Below are 21,008 nucleotides of genomic sequence, written 5' to 3' on the forward strand. Positions count from 1 at the left end.
AGGGTGGGGACATGCTGTCACCAAATGGGTTCGAGCTCTCCCAGATGTGTGCATCATTGGCTTGGCCCCAGGGAAGGTGGATGCCCGGGGAGAAACCATGAAGCCCTTTTCCCGAGCCATTCCGCCCTGCATCCCACAAGCTGAGCATCACCCTGATGGCCCTAACCCTGTTGTAGGACCCTCAGAGAGACCCTCCTGCGGGCAGCAGTGGGCAGGAGGCGTTGCAGTGGACAGAGAGCACCCAGGAGCACCCCGCTTCGCCCCGCAGCCTGGGCACCCTCAGGACAAGCACCGCTGCTCCTCCCCATGCGTCGCCCCAGCGGGAACAAGGGTGCTTTGAGAGCAGGGTGGGTCAGGGAGCGGGAGGCCACTAGCCCTTTAAGAGGGAAAATTTGTAATCCGAGCGAATTCCTCCTTTCTGACAGGCGGGAGAAGCCGCAGGTCCCTCCCTCGCTGCACTTTATTAAATATAGTAGTAGCGGCAGCCCTCGGCTGGAAGCGGGCGCTGCCAGAGGCTGCTCCGGCCGGGAGGCACCATGGGCACCCGAGGCGGCCCTGCCACGCTGCTGCTGCTGCTGCTGCTGCTGCTGGCCTGCCAGCACGGTCCCCTCCATGCGGGACCCCCGGGCGGAGGTAAGCCCCCGTCCCACCACCCTGCTGCTGGAGCAGCGAGGGACAGGGGGACGCTCGGCGGTGGAGGTGCAGGGCAGAGCGCGGGGCTGGCTGGGCTGGGAGGGAAGGGGACCCGGTGTGAGCACCCCTGGGTGCCCTCCTGGAGGCCAAAGAGCTGCCTGGTTTTGGGCAGGGTGTTTGCAGCCTGTCCCGCTGGAGGATGAGCTGCTGGGGCTGCTCGGCAGGGCTGCTGTGCCCCGTGTCTCCCGGGGAGCTGCACGCCCATGTCCTGCCGGCTGCTTTCCCAAGGGTGCTGGGTGGGATGGGGCCCGTGCGTCTTAGCGGTGCTAAGCGGTGAGGAGGGAGCTGAGCAGCTTCACCAGGGCATGCTTCACCTCCTGGCTCTGCTCTGTCTATCTGTCTGTCCATCCTGTGCGCCGAGGTGGGCGCAGAACCCAGCATGGGGCACGGGGCTTGCCTTGCACCACAAGGTCTGAGCGCATGGCTCTGGGCACCCCACAGCAGGGTGGGAGCAGTCGCTGGGGGGCTGGCGGTGTTGGGGGGCACGAGGGACAGCAGGGGGACCGTGGTGGGGTCCGGCCACCCCAGGGATGAGTCCTCCCAACGTGCCCAAAAGCAGAGAGCAGCCCTGGGGCACCTCGCTCTGCCATCCCCGTTTCCTCCCCGGGGAGCAGGTGGCCTCCCAGGACTCGCTCCTCTCCCTCCAGGCTTGTTCCTTCTTTCCTTCATGCACCAAAATATTAGGATGCCTGGCAAGCTGAGTGGAAAGAATCCCTTTGTTAATGAACAGAGTGCTCTTCTTCCTTCCAGTGCTGACCTTTAGGTCCTGGACAGGGCTTCCACCCCGTGGGGCTCTCGCCTGCTCCTGTGCGCGGGAGAACTGCAGGGGCTGCCCTGGCACCCTTCGGAGGTGCAGACACCCCTGTGGCATCCCAAAATCACTGGGAGGCCACTGCCAGGCTTGAGCATGGACAAAGAGCAGGCATGGCTTTAATTGGCACTGCCAAAACCCAGAGGTTTGCCCCCAGATACCACCTGAGGCCAGGGCGCGGCTCCAGGGGGCAGAGGACATCTGCTAGCACAGGCCCTTGGGGCTGAGAAGGGGAAGAGGTTTTGCACCAATTTCCTGCCGTGCCCAGCCCGAAATGGGCAGCCTGTGCCCATCAGCTGTATTTGAAAAAGGAAAAACACCAGAAAGTTTCTCCTCCTGACATCGGAGCGTGAAACTTTGGCAAAGTGCTTAGAGAGGAAAAAGCGCCTGGTCCTCCAGCAAGGCCACCAAAAAACGAGTCCCCCAGTCCTCGTGCTGGGGACTCGGTGGGGCCGGGAGCTTCCTGGGAAGGGTGCTGGAGGAAGGGCAAAATGCATCCCATGTCCATCCCTGGGCCAGCTCTGTCACCTGCCTGCCACCCGTGGATGTCACCCCCATACTCGGAGACCTGGCCTCTCCTTGCTCCGACGCTCAGCGAGGGCACCGCGTGCTTTGAGGTCACGGCTCCGGGCAGCTGGAAAAGTTTCCAGCTGATGGGAACGGACAGGAAAAAGTCTGACAGAGGGGGAATGCAAACTGGTATCGTGGGAATCGGGGAGGAATATTCTTGTCTCACTCTTATATTTAGCAGCGGAGGGCTGCAGGCAAATGTATAATAAGCGCATTCCTCCAAGATCGCAGCTCGGGGTTAACCTCAGCCCGGAGGAACTAACGTCAGGTTGCAGGCTGCCCAGGAACACGGCCTCATGGGCTTCGGCGGAGGACGTGTGTCTAAATTAGGCCCCAAGCACAGCTTGGCCACGGCGCAGCCCTTCCCATGCGCCTGCAGGCACCAGGCTCCGCTTCGCTCCTTTTCGGGACTCCCCTGGCGTCAGCAGGCTTGTGGCTTTCCTCAGCCCCCAGCTTTCCACTGGGAAAGCTCCTCAGCTCGGGTTGGAGCCGTGCCCATGTGCCCGAGACTGCCCTGTGTCTGCATACCTCCTGGAGATGTGGAACGAGAGGCTCCTCATCCCCAAACCATGCCCCAAAACCTTCCCATCGCCACCGTGCCCATCCCCGTGGCTGGCACAGGGCGAAGGGAAGGGGAGAGCTCAGACCAGGAGCAGTGGGAGAGCTTCCCTCCTCCCGAAGCAGATGTTCCTCTGCGCTGCTCCTGGAAAGTCTGCATGAGGACGGAGGCTTTCAGTTAACGCACAGCCCCCAGAGAAAATGGAAGCCCAGAAGAAAGCAGCCTCAAAAAAAAAAAAGCCACTAGTTACCAAGCTGCTTTCACACAGGTGGATTTTTGGCCAGGCCTGTGCTTACCAAACATGGCCCCAACATCCCCGGACACCAAGCAGCTTGTGCAGGGAGCAGCACTGAAATGGGAGCATCCATGCAGGGTGTCCGAGGGCTCCGCGCCCTTGGGCACACGGCACAGTGCCCCGGGGAACCGCGCCGCGCTCGGCGGTTGCTCTTGGCTGCCTGACAGCCGGACAGACAGCCGGTAGCAGACAGCAAGCACGCTGGGGAAGGGCGGGCACTGCTAAAAACAGCAGAGAAAGCCACGGGGAAAACCACCCGGCCTCAAGGTGGCCGGTCCCAGCACGTGCCCGCCAACCCCGGGGAAATGAAAGCCGCATTCATCCAGTGCCACCGCGTCGAGGGCCTGTGCGTTGCCGTGACTCGAGGGTTATTAAAGGAGCCTTTATGGGCCGTGAGTCAGGGAGGGATGGGCACCGGGAACGTCCCATGCTGCTTTTGCCCAAATCTTGTTTTTCTGGCGGTTGTTTTTCCTCCCGGCCGCATGGTGCCATGCACACCTCCCACAGCCAGCCAACAGTTTGAAGGGGAAACCGTGCGGGCAAAGGTTGTTTTGCCTCATCCCATCTCTTTGGTCAAGACGCCTCTCTTTTATTATTTTTGGTTTTGGGGAAAATAAGCCCAATTCCGCACATTTTCAGAGCAGAGCTCTTCCCACATAGACATCTGCCTTGGGATATCAGAGATGTCGTGTCCCATCCCACAGAAACCCGAGGGTCCTGGGGGTCATTTCCTCTGGGAAGCGGGGAACACGAGGCTGCCGGAGCCGAGTTTTGGCCAGCGGTAGCTGTGGCTGAGAACAGCCTCCTGCCCCGGGGGGACCTGCTCACGCCTCCCCGCGCCGCCAGCCCTTTCCCCACGTATGTGCTCCCAGCTATAAATAGAGGGCGGGCGGGCAGGCGTTTATTTTCTCTATAAACACCAGCCCTCGGCTTGTTTCTCAGAGATGGGAAAGGCGTGGGGCTGAGAAATCCCAGGTTGGGGTGGGAGGGCAGGGTGGGGAGGGGGCCCCTGACAGCATGAGAAAGGGGAGAGGAAAGATTTCAGCTGCTCTGGTACAGCCAGACCACCCCAAATCCCTTTCCTGGGTGCGCTGGATGGGGAAATTAAACCCGGCAGGTCGCTGCTGGCACAGCTTTGGCATCTCCCCGCTGTGCGCCCGCACGTTTGCTCCTCTGGAGCTCCTCTCCCCCCCCAGCCCTGAATTTGGCTGGTGCATCCCCGTTGTCCTGGCGCTCCGAGGCCGATCCGTCCCACGCCAGGCTGGGAAGCGGCTGCCGGGAAGCTCTCCAGCGGCGGCCGGGCTGTTTGTTTGCAGCCGCGCATCGCTCTGGTAACATCCAGCCCGTCCTGGATGGATGCTCGGGAGCCTCTTCAAAAGGGGCGCCCGGCTCCGCTGCCCCCGGGGGCAGGTCAGGGTGCGGGGCCGTGTCCCCGTGCCCAGATATGGGGCCGTGTCCCCGCTCCCAGATAAAGGGACTGGCCGGGCAGCTGGAGCCCCAGCACGGAGCTCACCGCGAGCAGGGTGGAGTTGGGAAAAGTTGGCTGCCAGAAGGCGAGAGGCAGCTCGAGAGAGTGAGGAGAGGGGAAGAAAGAAAGAACAAAACCCATCTTGGGATGGTTTGGAAACCACGTCCTCTGGGGCTGATACAAAATTTCCAGGCCAACTTCTCCTGGCAGCGGGAGATGCAGCGAGCCTGAGTCACGCTGCCGGGGCCGTCACAAAAGCCCCATTTAGCCGCTGGCCTCCCCAAATCCTCCCACTTTCTCCCCCCCGTTCTCCTCCCAGAGCAAAACCTCCAAGCACCTCTTCCAGCTCGGGCTGCCTCCCCGCATCCCTCCGGATCCGTTAGCACACAGAATTAAAGCCTCCCCATCCCGGCCTCCCTGCTCCAGTCTGGGGGGTGCGGCAGGGGTGGGCAGCCCCCTCCCCATGTGCCGGACGCACGGATGCTCATCCCCAGGTGTGACCCACGATGTCACGCTGCGCCCCAGCCACCAGGATGTTTAACACATGTGCAGGGTGTGCTCTTCCAGCTGCACACATGTCCCCAAAGGGGCAGTGCTGGCAGAGCACCCTGGCAATTTTTGGGGGTTCCCGGCACCGTGGCAGTGCTGCAGGGGCAGATGCCAGCGCCTTGCCCTCCCCTCGGTGGCTCCATGCAGGGCAGGGCAGTGCAAGGAATGCCAGCAGCACTTGGGCTGCTTGAATCATGGCAAAATTATGCTGGGGAAGCGAGGGCTGGAGTGGCGAGCCTGCGGCCAAGGCTGCTGGACCCATTTCACAGCAAAGCGCTGCGCCGCCTTCCTCCTGCCGGGGCCGTGCGGGCCGAGCGGGGGCCATGGCTGCGCCTGACCCCGAAGTCTGTGGGCTGCAGAAAGGCATTTTTGTGCGGGAGCCAGGGCAGGAGAGCGGGGAGGCAGAGAGGGAGAGCAGCTGGGAAGGAACTGCAGCAACAAACACAGGCGGAGGCTCTCGTGGAGGTAGGGGCGGGTGCTGTGGGGCGAGCAGGACGTGCAGGGGAGAGCACGGTGCCTCTTCCCTGGGGGTCTCCTCCAGCGGCCAAAAAAAGGGGGTGGCGAGGCTCCTCCGCAGCCAGCAGCGTTATCAGAGGCGGCTCTGCTCTCTGCTTTCCAGCAATCCCTGCTGCGCTTGGAAAGTGAGGGCGGGAGCGAGGAGCAGAGCCCCGCTCCCTGGTCCAGCTGCAGCAGGGTTTGGGAAGTGCGCACGGCCCTGGCACGAGGCCATGGGAGCCGTGCTCGCAGCCTGCAGGAGAAAACACAGGAGCAGGGATGAGGAGGAAAAGCCTTCCTCCATGCCACAGGCTCTCACCGGTGCCAGCAGGGAGGGGAAATGAGGCAGCAGCTCCTCCAGCTGCCCCAAAAACTTGCTGCAGGACATCCCCGAGGTCCCCATCGAGCTTGGATGCTCAGGGCCAGCTCCCATGCCGCCCAACCCTGTTGCATGGGGATTTCCCCGCTGTACCCATCTGGGGTCTCGTCAGCCCTGCAGCCAGCAGCCCCCAGCCCCCGCCACACATCCCCAGAGGGGGCTTTGGGGCCCCCTGCTCCCAGCCGAGCCCCAGCCAAACCCCGGGGCCTCTGCGCACTGGCTGTGTTTGCCTTAGCCCGCCTCGCAGGCTGCTCATTTCCTTCCCCGGCCATAAATAAAACCACGCCGTAAAACGAAGGGAATGTGGAGCATAATGCAGCCTTTCTCCGAAAAGCCCATCAGAGGCGCAGGGCAGGCGGGGACCTCTTCCTCCCGCCGAGCCCCCTCTTGTCCCCAGCCCCATCCCGCAGCTCCCGGGGAGGACGAAGCCGGGGGCCACCCACGGCGGAGGCAGGAGGGCTGGGTGAGCCCGCTGCCTTATAAAGTCACCAAAGCCCTGGCCCCGAGTGCCTGGGAGCCCACTGACGCTGCGGAGGAGGAATGCACCAGGCTGGGGCGTCCCGGAGTAGCGGCTGCCAGCGAGGGGCTCGCCAGCCCCGGCACACAGGGGCCGCTTGTTCGGGGCGAAGCACAAACACCGGGCTGTTGATGGGGACAAGGAGCCCTCGCTCCACACCTGATTTTCCACCCCAGGAAGGCCGGGGCAGGGAAGGGCTGAGGACACAGAGAGCCTTTCAGGTGGGGTGTGCGCGCACGAGGCACCCCCGGCCCCCGCCCTGGAGCTGGGGGTGCAATTAAAAGGTTGCTTTAACGAATTCCAGTCCCCTCCCTGCAAACACAGGCGGGCGCACGGCCCCTTCCTGCTCGGGCAGCCTGAATGAAGCCTTGTTGAGCAGCCAGCCTGCCTTCCTCTGGGCAGGTTTTCCTCCACTCGTCCTCAGCATCCTTCCCAGCGGGGACGCGGTCCCCAACACCCCAGGCACAGGGGAAGGGTGTGTGTCCCCCTGCCACAAGCACTGCTTGTCCCAGCGCCGTCCCCAGGCACTAGAAAACAGCCGGAGGGGCCCAAGCAGCTGTGTTTTCGATGGAAAGGGGACGAGGCAGGGGGAAGCAGGCCAGGGCATCCCAGACCCGGCGCGTGGCCGGCGGCTGGGGCGGGCGCCCAATGCGCACAGAGCCCTTGCTTGTTCGCCTGGCCCCAGAGGAGCGGAGCACGCCCGGGGTTTGCTCAGAGCCTGGCTTTTGGCTTTCCTCCTTGTTATTTTCAATGAAAAAAAAAAAAAAAAAAGAAAAAAAGAAAAAAGAAATAAAAAGACAGTGCAGCCTATAATCTGCTGGCTGCTGGCCGGCTGCTCGGAAACTGTGACGGGGGCTCCACTCGCCTCCGCAGCCGCCTTTCTATGGGGCTGGCGAGGCGCAGGGCAGCGATTTCCTGCGGGACCCTGCAGCTGGAAACGGGAATTATTTTTAGCCGGGGGGGAACGGGGCGGCCAAGGGCTTGCCCCCGGATGCGAGGATTTGCTTCTCTCCATGTGGGGTGCAAGGGCCAGCCGGGGCATCCCCTTCTGGGGACAAGACGGCACATTTGTCACCCTCGGCTTTAAACCACGGTCCTGACAGCCTGCTGCAAGACGTGAGAGCTGCCTTCGAGCACCTCCTGGCCGGGCTGTGTAGCAGAGGGGTGCTGCAACAAGGTTTGAAGACAAACAGCAGTAACTCACATCGCTCTGCTGCCGAAGAAAAATCCCAGCGCCTTCTGCAACGGGGCAAGGGTCCCCTCCCTGGCAAGCAGCATCCCTCCCCTGGGCATCGGCGCTTTTGGCAGCCTTGCGCTGTTTTTCAGCAACATCTGAAAGCCACGTTTGTTGGGCTAGGGGAAGCCACAAAAGCAAAGGCTCGGTGGGAGCTGGAGCCATGCACGCACATGGGGGAAAGCTCGGTGGGAGCCAGCACGGAATGTGCAGGCGAGGTCTCCTGGGGCCCAAATGCAATGCGGGCGTGCGTGCCTGCGTCCCATGCCTGTGCAGGGAGAGGGAAAAGCCTTTTGCAATGTGCTGCGTCCAGCGTGGTGCCAGAAGGGCCATCGGGCTGGTTTTGCAGAGACCAGCAGCGGGAGGGAGCAGGTCGGGAGAGGACAGCAAGGCTCCGGGAGTCACTGGCTCGGGTGAGGAGGACGAGGAAGCCAAAGTGACACTTGCCAACGGCATGCACAAGGACCAGGAAATGAGCAGGCTTGAGTAAGACGTGCTGGCAACCCTGAGCGAGCGGCTGGCCGTTAAAGCGGGCGTTGGATATTTCCATGCTGCCATTCCCGCCCTGCCCGGCGCGGGTGGGGTAAGGCTCCTTGCAATGCCCTCACTGCTCTCCCGGACCCCAGCAGAAAGCTGAGGCCCTTCCTCTGCCCTCAGAGGTGGGATTTGGCGTCTGGGCAAGTAGGGCTGCAAGTTCTGAGGCCGCTCGGCTGTCCCCAAATCGCTCAGACTGGAGACGCTCCATGGAGAGCCCAGAGGAGCATCCCTCCACAGGGCACAGCCTGACCAAAAAAGCACAAAAAGTCGCCTAAACCTCACAGAGCGTGGCCTGAAAACATGAGTTCCCCCCCTCCCAGCACATCCTCCCCAGACTTTTACATCCTACAGGTCTCGACAGAGTTAATGCTTCATCCCGCAGGCACGGAGCTAACGGTGCAGGGAGTGCCGCGGCGCGGGGCCACATCCAGCATGTGCTCTGCACACGGGTGCAGTGCACACACATGCATTTAGCCAGTGAGCAAGCACCACCGCTGTAAAATTAAGCTGTGCCATGCTGTGGTTACCTCGTGCTTTTCCTCCTGCCAGCGCCCTGTGACACAGTCCCTGGTCTCCCGACCGCATGCCATTGTGCTGAGTCTGCTGAGGGCTCGCATACGCTGGGTGCTGAACGCCTTCCAGCGGCAGCTCCAGCCGAGCACGCTCCCACATCCACATATGGATTGCACACACGCACTGCACGCATTTATTCCTCCGGATCTGTCAGAGCCGCTGCCTCCGGGGCAAACCTTAGCAGCAGTTCGACGCTACGGGGAGCTGTTTGAGAACGGTGCTGAGCGGGGAGAGGATTTGCATGGCAAGGTTTCCCATTCCTCCCGAGGGGCACGGGGGTGTCCGAAATGGACAGGACTCCCTAGGCTAACAGCACACCTCCCTGCACGTGTTCAAGGGGAGGCTGGAGGCTGCAGCCTTCGGGCCCCATCGCGTGGCCGGCGCTGGAGAATGCAGCTCCCAAACGCGCAGCCCGGCGAGGGAAGGGGTCTGGGAAGGGGGCTGAAGGCTCACAGCACCCACATGGCCAGGGCTGAGGGTGTCTTTCCCTGCCTGACTCTCTCCTTTCCCCACTCCGCAGCCTCTTTTTTCGGGGACAGCTACGTGGAGATGCCGCTGGCGGACGCCTCGCGCACAGTGCGGCTGCGGCTCCAGCTCTACACCAGCCAGGGCAGCGGGCTGCTCTTCCTGGCTGCCGGGCAGCCCGACCACCTCCTGCTGCAGCTGCGAGCCGGCACCCTGCAGGTTGGTACCGCAGCTCCCCGAGTCCCTTCGGGGATATTAAAGACAGGGAAACAGCCCCCAGGTAGGGAAGCTCGGCCATGGGAAGCATCTTGGACACCCTGATGCCAGCACCCTGTGCTCATTGCATGCTCAGACATGGCACTGAGCACCCTGGAGTGCGAGGGGTTGGGGAAGGGATGGGCCAAGAGGACCAGAGAAATGAGAGGTCTCCACCCAACGCCCCCATCCCACCGCAGGCCGAGCGCAGCTGGGGTGTGGGAAGGGAGCGGGACAGAAGAACAAAATTTCCTCTTGTGGTTACACGAGGCTGGTGCCCACCAAAGAGGAAAAAAAGCAGGGAGCATCCAAGGAACACATCCCTGCTTCCCCGGAAGGTGCTGGGCTGGGCCACGGACCACATCTGAGCACCAGCAAGCAGCTGGCCGGAGCTCCACAAGGCAGAGCGCGTGTCTCAGGGCCCGCTGGCCAACCCTCTACTTAGGGAGGCTCCGGGCTGCTGCTCGTGGGGACGGTGCCCACCCCATTTCTGGATTATAGAGCGGACACATGCAAGCCTGCTATTTCCCCTGCCAGTCCCCAGGCTGACGGCTGGCGGGGCTGGGAGCAGCCCAGGCTGTGGGGAAGGGGCTGGGAGATGGAGGAGCACACAGGGCCAGAGCAGGGCAGGGCACGTGGCAGTGAGCAGAGGGGCCACAGCATTCCTAAAACCCCAGGGATGGGTCCACGCTTCGTCAGGAGGGTGCTGTGCACGAGCCCAGGTGCTGACCCCGCTTGGTTTCCTTCCCCCAAGGCCAGGCTGCGGCTGGGCTCGGAGGAGGTGACGCTGCAGTCGCCAGTGGAGCTGCAGCTGGACAACCTGGCGGTGCACGATGTGGAGCTGCTGGTGGAGGACGGCAGGATGACGCTGACCATCGACGGCCTCTTCAACAGCTCCGTGGACATCCCGGGGCCCGTCCGGGAGCTGGACATTCAGTACGGCCTCTACGCCGGTGGCACCGGCGGCCTCAACCTGCCCTACCTCGCTGGGGCCAGCTCACCCTTCAGAGGCTGCCTCCACTCAGTGACGTTCAACGGCCTGGATGTCCTCTCCCCGCTGTCCTCCGATGGCAGCTCCAAGGTCTTCCATGAGGTGCAGGAAGGCTGCAGCATGCAGTTCTCTGCCGAGCCCGAGGACCCCTTCGGGTTCCTGGGGCCACAGTCGTACGTGGCGTTCCCCACGTGGGACGCGAGGGAGGAAGGGACCGTCGAGTTTGTGGTCACCACAGACGTCACCCACGCACCCCTCATCTACCACGCGGGCACAGAGGATGACTTCTTCTACCTGGAGGTCTCCAACGGGCGCCTGAGGGGCTTTGTCAACAAAGGGAACGGCGTTGTCGTCCTGCACAACAACGTCTTCATCAGCGACAAGCAGCAGCACTACGTCAAGGTCTACACAGGCACCCACAAGCTTGAGATCCTGATCGACTACTATGCCTCCTCCACGTCCAACCGGGGCATCAACAACTACCTGGACCTTCGGGGAAACCTCTTCATCGGAGGGCTGAACGAAAAGGCCTTGCAAGGGCTGAGAGCGCACCGCCTTGCCTTCACATCGGCGGGCACCATGAGCAACACTTCCTTTGTTGGCTGCTTGGAGGACCTGCGGATAAACCTGCAGAGGAAGAGCCTGCAGGATGCTGTGCTGACGAAGAACATCGTGGCTGGCTGTGGGAAGTCGGACCATGACTATGAGGACTACGAGGAGGCGTACGAGCAGGACGAGGCGCCCACCTCCCCTCCGCCGGACACCTGGCCAGCGGTGGAAGCGTGCCGGCCGGACAGCAGCTTCCCACCCGCCTTGGCCAACATCAGCAGGCTGCTGCATGTCAGCCCCCTCGTCCTCTCTGAAGGGGGCACGGCCTATCTGGAGTGGAAACATGTCCAGCCGACGGTCGACTTGAGCCTTGCAAACATCCGTCCATCCCAAATCCTCTTTACCCTCGCCGGCGACCCTCGGCACGGCCAGCTGGAGCTGGACGTCCCCGGGTCCAGGAGCAGGAAGAAGTTCACCTTGCTGGACGTCGTGAATCGGAAAGTCCGGTACACCCATGATGGCTCCGAAGCACCCATGGACCAGCTGGTGCTGGAGGTGACAGTGGCCGCCCAGCAGGGCGTCCCCGAGTGCCTGCGGCAGGGGCAGAAGTACGTGCTGCCCATCATGGTCAGCCCCACCAACGACGCCCCGCAGGTGATCTTCCCCCACGGGAACCAGATGACCATCCTGACACACACGCGGAGGCACCTGAGCACGGACACCCTGCAGGTGCTGGACGACGACACCTCCTGTGACGACCTCGAGTTCCAACTGCACGGCAGCCAGCGGCTGGACGAGGGCTACGTGGAGTACGACTTCCAGCCTGGCGTGCCCATCGAGGAGTTCTCCTGCAGGGACCTGGAAGCAGGCAACGTAGTCTATGTGCACCAGAGCGGGACAGACTTGCAGCTCACCTTCCAGGTGAGCGACGGCTCCGTCCCGAGCCCCGTTGCCACCCTGAGGATCCTGGCCATAGAGCCCAACATCCGCCTGCGCAACAACACCGGCCTCTCCGTCTCCCAAGGAGGGGCTGCGCGCATTTCCACAGCCAACCTGTCCGCCGAGACAAACGCCGTGAAGCAACGGGTGTCCATCCTGTACAGCCTCACGGAGCCCCTCAGGTATGGCGAGGTCCAGAAACAGGGGAGCACGGGAGGGGAGTGGAAAAGAGTCGAGTCCTTCCAGCAGCAAGACCTGGAGCAAGGGCGCATCCAGTATTTCAGCACAGATCCAGAGCACCGGCTGGAGGATGTCGTGGAGAAGCTACGATTTGACGTCCAGGTGGGCCAGAAGGTCTTGCCAAACAACACTTTTCTCATAAGCATTAAAAGAGCCACCATTAAGATGAAGACCATGGTCCCCCTCCAGATGAAGAACAAGCGGCACAAAAACATCACCAGCAAGGAGCTGGAGGCGATGCTGGAAGACCCAAACTCTGCCCCGGTCCCTTTCCGCTATGTGATCATCCAGGCCCCCAGGAAGGGAAACCTGGAGCTGCTGGGCAGCAGGCTGACCGAGGGCTTCGCATTCACCCAGGAGGACCTGCAAAGAAACCGCCTGAGCTACAGCGCGACCGTCAGGAACTCCCAGCAAGCTGAGGACGCCTTCCAGTTCCACGTGCGCGCCGGTGAACAGCACTCTCCCGTGTACACCTACCCCATCAGCATCGGGGGGGACCCTGACGCGCCAGACCTGACCAACGTCCTGCTGACGGTGCCGGAGGGGGGCCAGGCTGTCATCTCCAAGGACCACCTGTTCGTGCAGAGCCTGAACAGCATGGACTACCTCTACGAAGTGATCGAGGGGCCAGCCCACGGGAGGCTGGCGTGGGCCGCGTCCCTTGGCAGGGCGTCCGGCGAGGAGATCACGGAGTTCACCAACGACGACATCCTGCACCGCCGGCTGCTGTACCAGCACGATGACTCCGAGACGCTGGAGGACGACATCCCCTTCGTAGCCACCAGGCAGGGCGAGGGCAGCACCGAGCCTGAGGCGGAGGAGGTGAGAGGGGTTTTCAGGGTCTCCATCCAGCCTGTCAACGACCATACCCCCGTCCGGGCGGTGAGCAAGGTGTTCAACGTGGTGCGCAACGGGCAGCACCTGCTGACAACGGACGACATTGCCTTCACCGACAAGGACTCGGGCTTCTCCGATGTGCAGCTGGTGCTGGCCAGGAGGGACATCTTGTTTGGCAGCATCGTGTCCGTCGACGACAGAAGCCACCAGCTCTATCGGTTCACCCAGGATGACCTGAGGAAGAAGAAGATCCTCTTTGTCCATTCCGGGGCTGACCGGGGCTGGATCCAGCTGCAGGTCTCAGACGGCCTCCACCAGACCACGGCCCTCCTGGAAGTGCAGGCATCAGAGCCCTACATCAAGATAGTCAACAACACCGGCCTTGCCATCCCCCAGGGGAGCCAGGGGAGCATCGATGCCTCCGTCCTCAGCCTGGAGACCAACATGGACATCAGGTCAGACGAGGAGATACGGTTCCTGATCACCGCCCCGCCGAGGTGGGGGGCCGTGCTTAGAGGGGGGCAGCCGGTTATGGCTTTCTCCCAGAGGGACCTGCTGGCAGGAGAGGTCTCCTACCGCCACAACGGGAGCAGGAACGCCCGGGATGAGCTCCAGTTCACCGTGGAAGCAAACGAGGTGGCGGTGGAGGACACGCTGGCCATCACCATCTTCCTGGACACCCACCCAAGCCCCCTGCACGTTGTCAACAACAAGGAGATACATGTCTTCCAGGGGGAGGCAGCTGAGATCAAGCAGGAGCACTTACTGGTGAGTATCCCCCTCTCTGCTTGTTCCCCAAAACCCACATCACCTCCCCGGACACCAGACTTGGGGGGGGGGGGGGGGCTATTTAACACCCACCTGCAATGACCAAAGGATTTGTGCCCGCGCCAGGCTTTGCCCAGGGGCAGAGCCCAGGTCTGGCTTTGCCATGACCCTCAGAACAACCCCTGGCAAATGTCGGCCCCACACTCACACCGTGCCTCCCCCATGCTCCCAGGTGGCCCATGAAGAGATCCCCCCCCAGGACATCGTCTACCTGGTGAGCAGCCCCCCGGCCTCCGGCTTCCTGGTGATGGTTCAGCACGGCCGGGACTCGGACGAGCCACCCAGCCTCGACCCCGTGCAGTCCTTCACCCAGGAGGACATCAACAGCGGACAAGTCCTCTACCTGCACTCCAAGCCGGAGGAGGAGCGGGACCACTTCGTCGTGGATGTCACAGCGGGGGGGGCAGACCCCCTGGAGGGGGTGGCAGTGAGCCTCAGCGTGCTCCCCGCCACCATCCCCCTGGACGTCGGCAACATCACGGTGCCGGGAGGAGGCTCCGCCATCCTCTCCACGGCCGTCCTCAACATCCCCAGTGACTACTTCGTGGCTCGTGGCGTGGAGTTCAGGGTGCTGGAGCCCCCCCGCTTCGGCACCCTCCTGAACACCAAGCGGCCCGAGGAGGGGAGGCTGCAGAGCTTCACCTGGAGCGAGGTACGGGGCTGGGGCCACCGGGATGCTGCAGGGGGGCTGCCCCTGGGATGGAGGGTTTTAGGGTGGCAGGTTCACCCCATCCAGGTCTGGTGTGGTGGGGGGAAAGCCCAAACCCAAAGCTGGGGGCCACGGGGAGGGGATGCGTGCAGAGCACCGGTGCCAGCCCCTCTCCCTATCGTGGTGCCGGGGCCGTGCCCAAGGGCTGTCCCCGCCCGCGCCCCACAGCCGGGCCCTTCAGCCAGCCCCTGCCCCGCAGGTGGAGAACCAGGAGGTCCAATACAGGCAGGACGTGGCCCGGGCTCGGGCCGACAGCTTCACCCTGGTGGCCAACGCCTCCGACAGCGGCCGGCAGAGCCAGCCCCGCACCATCTTCGTGGCCATCGCGCCCCGGCGCACGGCGGGGCCCCGGCTGCGCATCAACGCCGGGCTGCAGGTAAGGCGCTGCGGGGGGGCACCGGTAAACAGGGGCGGGGGCCGGCCTTGGAAGGGCTTCTCCCACTCCCACTCCTCCTCTTCCTCCTCCCCCGGCGATGCTGAAGCTGTCCACAAGGTGGGAGCATCGCCTCGCTGCGGGTGCTGCTGGCGGCTGGCTCACGCAGCGGGGTTCAGGCGGGTTTCTCACCGCTCCTCACGCCCTGCGCCCTAGCCCCCCCTCTCCCACCCCAGCAGGGATACCCCAAAGGAAGGCGGGGAGGGGCTGCCCTGCAAAGTTTGGGGTCCCCATCCGCAGCCAGCCCATGGTCTGCCCATGCTGCCCTCGACCCCAAAGCCCCCCCCAGCCCAGCAAAGGCAGCCCCCCCTGCAGCAAATCCCTTTTGTAGGGCACTGAGCCCTGCTCTGCCCCAGCTGTGCCCAAACCCCTGCAGGGTTGGGTTAACCCCTCCTCTGCCTCGCAGCCAGCCCAGCAGCACGGTCACTCAGAGAAGCTCTACCTTCCCTCCCAACCACTATAAAACCATCAAAAGACAGGAAAAATAATAATAATAATAATAAAAAATACACCCAGAAGCACAGGTTTGTCCTGCGCAGGACAAAGCAAGCAGCGTGCAGGAGGGGCCGCGCGTGTGTTTGTGCTCCCAGAGAGATGACTTCAGCGTTTAAAGGTCAGCCCGGGCCCGGCACGGAGATTGCACAAAGCTTCCCCTGCTGCACGCACACCAGTGGCAGGGTGCAGAGTCCACACGGGCAGGATCAGGCCCCGCGCGCTGCGGTCCCTCCTGCCAGGAGGGTGGCTGGATGCCACCAAGGGAGGTTTCTGCTGCCCTCTGCGCCGCGCTGCCGTGCTGCCGGCGCCGTTTCGCTGCCTCCACGCCAGCTCTCCCAGAGCGCAGAGGTGACACGGAGTGTGAGCAGACATAATAAGCCAGAAAAGGAGGGCAGGAGTGCAGCTTTAATAATTCAGAGCGGATGTGGGGCTCGGTGTGCTCGGCCCCGCTCAGCAAGGCTGCCCCCGCGCAGCGCTTCCCCCATCCCGCCTCCCCAAAGCTGCGCTTCCCGGCCTCTCTCCCCCAGTCCCGCGGGGGCTGCTGATGGATTTGATTTCACTGCCGGCACCCACACCCACTCAAGAAATGTTTGGGGATCGGCCAGCTGGAAAGTGAGGAAAACAGCTAAGCTAACCCGACGCAGCTGGCTCTGGGGAGGGCGTGCAGGACCTGACATCGCAGGAATAATCCTAATCCTGGTGTCTGCGGGACAGGGATGGGGCAGGGGATTAGGAACGGGGCATAGTGCTGCCTCCTGCTCACCTTCATCCCCCTGCAGCCCCAGCAGAAGGAGCCCCAGGGACTGAAAAGCCCCTTGGGGAAGGCAGGTGCTGTGGGATCATGGTGGCAGTGTCCCTGGACATGGGTGGCACGGCCGGCTGCGGGGCGGCACGGGCAGCACGCACCCTGTACGTGCTGGGAAACATGGGCACGGGGTGATGCAGGGCTTGGGAGGAGGCCAGGGCACGGGTGCTTTGCCCAGCAGATGCACAAGGAGCCCTTGTGTGGCGCAGACATGCCTCCTGGTGCAAGGCACCAGCACTCAGGGACGGGCTGGGGATGGCCGGGGTGCCCCCGGGGGGGTTACAGCCTCTCCCTGTCCCCCAGCTGCGGAAAGGTGCCACGGCCACCATCGGCCCCCAGACCCTGCGTGCCGAGGACGAGGACAGCCCGGCGGCGGAGGTCACCTTCTCCATCCAGCCCCCAGTCAATGGCAAGGTGGTGCTGAGGCCGGCGCCCAGCGTGGAGGTGCGGCGCTTCACCCAGGCGCAAATCGACAGCGGCCTCGTCCTCTTTGTGCACCAAGGTACGGCCAGGACGAGGCATCCCCTGGCACCACACCTGTCCCCAAGCCCTGTGGCACCGAGGTCCCCCTCGTGCCAGGTTAGGGGGCTGCCCCGTGCCCCAGCTCCGCACTTTCTGCAGGGCCCCTGGATGGAGGCTTCGCCTTCGACCTGTGGGACGGCGAGAACCTGTCCCCTGGGCACTTCTTCCTCGTCAGGGCGCAGGGCGAGGAGCTCAGCCTGGCCAAGAAGCAGAGCCTCACCCTCTGCCCAGGTGGGTAGGGGGCAGCGCGTGGGGGTCCCGGCAGCCGGGCTGCTCTGGGGGCAGAGGGGCAGGGTTGATGTCCCCCCCGGCATGTTTTCCAGGTGCTCTGCAACCCCTCACGAGTGAGAACCTGCAGGCGGTGAGCAGCAGCCCTGCCAGCCCCACGGCCCTCTACTACAGCATCGAGCAAGCCCCGCGCCTTGGCCGGCTGCGCACCGCCCGCGGGGACGAAGTCAGGAACTTTACCCAAGCCCAGGTGAGGTCTCGCCTCCTCCAGGAGACCCTCCATCAGCCCCACAGCTCGGGGGTCCCACCCCATTTGCTGGGTGGAAAGCTCCTGCCAGAAAGGTGCCTCCTTGGTGGAGCCAAACCAAGTCCCCACGGTGCCCACACCGGCTCCAGCACTGGCACCAGCAGTGAGTCACACCACGGCAGCCAGAAATGAGATGGGTCATGGCATCACGGCATCATCCGCTGGGGTTATTTTGCCATTAAGCAGAAATGAGCGAGCTTTCTCCCCTCCTAGGTGGACGGCGGGATGATCTTCTACCAGCACGAGATGCCACAGGAGCCCTTCTGGCTCGCCCAGGACGCCATCCGCTTCCGCGTGGTGGCTCCGACCTCCATCTCTGACTCCTTCATCCTGCTCGTGCTGATATCATTCGAGGCGAATTGTCCCCAGCGCTCGACTCAGTTATGGAGAAATGCAGGTAAAAAAAAAAAAGGAAAAATCAGCCCGGGGGGTGGTGCGGAGTGTGGCTGGAGGAGAAGCAAGGGACAAACAAGTTCTCCTGAGGTTTGCACAATGCTCTCACTTGGGCAGGGAGGGGGGGATTGTGCAAACGTCAGGAGAGGCTGTTTGTCTGAAGGAAAAGCACAATTGTACAACTTCCCATGCTCCCTCCAAGCATGAGCTCTGATACCACACCGACATCTGACAAACCACGTCCATCCTTTGCTGGCCCTATCCACGCAGTGCCTTCCTCCTGTTGTCTTGCCAGCCTCATCAATCCTATTTTCCTCCTCCATCCCTCTCCGTTTCTTCACATCCCTCCGTTTCTGATGCCGCTTTGGGTTTTCCCTCCTTCTCCCAGGCCTCCGGCTCGCCAGGGCTGAGCGGGCAGAGATTGGCACCTCGCTGCTGGACGCGTCCAACCTCCTGAGCCAAGTCTCGGTCCCCGAGAGGGCCGCGCACGATGTCGTCTTCCTGGTGACGGGGCTGCCTCTCCGCGGGCAGCTCTCGGTGGCCGGCGTGGTGCTGGGGCAGCCGCAGCCCTTCTTCCTGCAGTCAGACCTGGCCGCCGGGCGCCTGGCCTACACCCACGGCGGGGACACTGCCTCTGAAGACCGCTTCCAGTTCCAGGCTTGGCTCCGGCCCCAGGCGCAGCAGTCCCTCCGTCCTCCCCGCCACGGGGCGCTCATCTCTGAAGCTTTCAACATCACGGTGAGCGGCGGCGGCGGGAAGCCACCACGGGTGGTGAAGCAGCGCCGAGCACTGCAGGTCCTGCACGGCTCCACCGTGACCTTGTCCCGGGAGTACCTGGACGTGGCCGAGCTGGAGGGCTCCCCAGAGGACGTGGTCTACACCCTGCTCCAGAGACCCCTCGCTGGCCACCTGGCCAACGCACACAACCCTCAGGTGGCCATCGAGCGCTTCACCCAAGCAGACATCAACGCCGGCCACGTGGTGTTCGTCACCACCACCAGCAGCAGTGTCCCCGAGTCCTTAGCCCTGAGCCTGTCTGACGGCCACCACCTGGCCGCCCTGACCTCGCTGGAAGTCGTGGTGCTGCCTGCAGCGAGCCCGGTGCCACTGGAGGTGCCCCAGGAGGTGAACAGGGCCACCCTGACCCCCCAGCACCTCCCGGGGGAGGGCGATGCCCTGTACAGGATCACCAGGGACCCGAGGTTTGGCCAGGTGCTGGTCAACCAAAAGCCGGCGCAGGGCTTCTCGCAGGCGCAGCTGGACCACGGGGAGGTGACTTTTACCTTCACCCAGCTCACCTCTCCCCAGGACAGCTTCCAGTTCCTCGCCACATCGCGGGGAGTGAACAGGAGCGGGGAAGTGAACGTCACCGTCCGCGCCCTGGTGACGGCTCGGCCGGGGAGCGTGTGGCCACGGGGCACCACAGCCCTCCTGGACACCCGCATCCTCGACGCGAGCGAGCTGGCCAACCGCACCAAGAGCGTGCCGGTCTTCAGGATCCGCGGGTCGCCCCACAGCTGCCGGCTCGTGAGGGTCTCGGTGGACCCAGGGCAGCCCCCAAGCCCGATCGAGACCTTCAGCCAGAGGGAGCTGGAGCAGGGGCTGGTGGGGCTGGAGGTGCTGGACGCCGGGGACACCCGCCAGCACCCGCAGAGTGACAGCTTCCTCTTCGAGGTGGCGGCTGCCGGTGTGCCACCAGCGCTGGCAGCCCTGGAGTACATCACCGAGCCCTACAACGCCTCGAAAGCCTACGGTGTCACCCTACTTGTGGCCCCGCCAGCGCCGTCGTCCCCGGTGCCGTGGCCCCAGGGCACAGCGCGGAGCGGCCCCAACGCCAGCGAGGTGGGCATGGTGCCTCCCAGCGCCTGGCCGGGCCCCGGGGCCACCGCCAGCCCCAGCCCCGTGGAGGGGGGCACCTTCCTCAGCTTCATCGAGGCCAACATGTTCAGCATCATCATCCCCATCTGCCTCATCCTCCTGCTGCTGGCCCTCATCCTGCCGCTGCTCTTCTACCTGCACAAGCGCAACAAGACGGGCAAGCACCACGTGCAGGGCACCCCGTCCTCCAAGGCGAAGAACGGGGCTGTGCCGGAGCAGGAGACCTTCCGGAGGACGGACCCCAACCAAGGCATCCCCCTAACGACTGTCAACTCCCTGGAGGGCAAGGGCGCGGGTCCCCCGCCTCAGGGCACGGGTCCTGGGGTGCCACCAGACCCCGAGCTCCTCCAGTACTGCCGGACATCCAATCCCGCCTTGAAAAACAACCAGTACTGGGTGTGAGGGGCTCAGGCGTGGGGGGCACAAGCGGCCGGACCCCCCCAGACCACCCCAGAGCATCACCATCACCGCTGCCTCCTTCTGGCTCGCCTCCTCCTCCCTGGGAGCCGGCACCGCGTGGGTGCAGGAGGACCCTGGGGATGGGGGGGCTGCCGGCGTGGCCCACCCAGGAGCCCCGAATCTCCAGACAGCTTTGGGCAGGGGGGCACTGCAAGAGGGGAGGGGGGGCAAAAGTCCGGCGCAGCGCTGGGGTGCTCGCCGGGGACACCCAAGGGTGCTGGGGGGAAGTGGGGGGGCCCGGCGCGGGCGAGCAGCTCTGGGCGCGAGAGGGAGGATGACGAGCGGCTTGCACTGAGTCAGGCTTGGGATGAAGCTGCCCAAATCCCCCAGGGCTAGGCGGGCTGAGGCACTGGAGCAGAGGCTCGGAAAAACCCCGTGGCCAACGCCGAGGGACTCCAAGGGGTCCCCACCCACTTGGAAAAAAAGGCTTGGAAGCCGGAAAGAAGAGCAGGACACGGGACCTGACATGTTTTCCCACTGTATACGCCAGGATGGCAGAAGTGCAGGGAATAAAGTGCCTTTTCCCGAGGGGCATCCCAAAATCGGTCTGCCCTAGCCGCCTCCCTCCCAGCGCCGCTCCTTGCCAAGCCTGGCGAGCTGCAGAGCAACATTTGGAGGTGGCAGGCCAAGCCCCGGGCTCTGGCTCAACTTTTCCCCGGGCTGACGGCCTGAACGCTTAAATAGAAATTATCCGAGGAAAAACTGAGTGCTGGGCTCAGGATGGGGCCCAACAAAAACACCCCGCGGGGCTGCAGCCGAGGGCCTCCTGGCGGGGCACCTCCTGCTCTCAGCATGCTGCGGCGAGGCTGAAACGCCCCCGGGATGTCCCAAATCCCCTTCCATCCCAGACAAATCACTCTGGGGCCGCAAAGCCGGGACGTTTGTAGGACCAGCCCTTTGCCCAGCTGCATTTATGACCCGCTATTTGCCATCCTGCAGCCGTCACAGCTCCATCCCCGCATGCCCCAGCCCTGACCCACCTGCTGCTCCCCAAA

The 21,008-nt window shown here is 63.6% G+C and overlaps 1 protein-coding gene across 2 annotated transcripts; it reads left to right on the forward strand.

The window, feature by feature from the left end:
* Positions 1–451: 451 nt before the first annotated feature.
* Positions 452–20,555, forward strand: CSPG4 (chondroitin sulfate proteoglycan 4). Of its 2 annotated transcripts, none has more exons than XM_040569797.1 (10): positions 452–633; positions 9,201–9,364; positions 10,155–13,724; positions 13,957–14,436; positions 14,693–14,869; positions 16,530–16,728; positions 16,848–16,979; positions 17,072–17,226; positions 17,497–17,680; positions 18,065–20,555. In XM_040569797.1, exons 1-10 carry the CDS (start codon positions 537–539, stop codon positions 19,954–19,956), a joined length of 7,050 nt encoding a protein of 2,349 aa, XP_040425731.1. In that variant the 5' UTR covers positions 452–536; the 3' UTR covers positions 19,957–20,555. The 2 variants fall into 2 exon arrangements, with proteins under 2 accessions (XP_040425731.1, XP_040425730.1); XM_040569796.1 differs by lacking the exon at positions 452–633 and adding an exon at positions 4,890–5,410.
* Positions 20,556–21,008: the final 453 nt, after the last annotated feature.

Source organism: Cygnus olor, chromosome 11 (assembly GCF_009769625.2).
Source record: "Cygnus olor isolate bCygOlo1 chromosome 11, bCygOlo1.pri.v2, whole genome shotgun sequence".
Taxonomy (NCBI): domain Eukaryota; kingdom Metazoa; phylum Chordata; class Aves; order Anseriformes; family Anatidae; genus Cygnus; species Cygnus olor.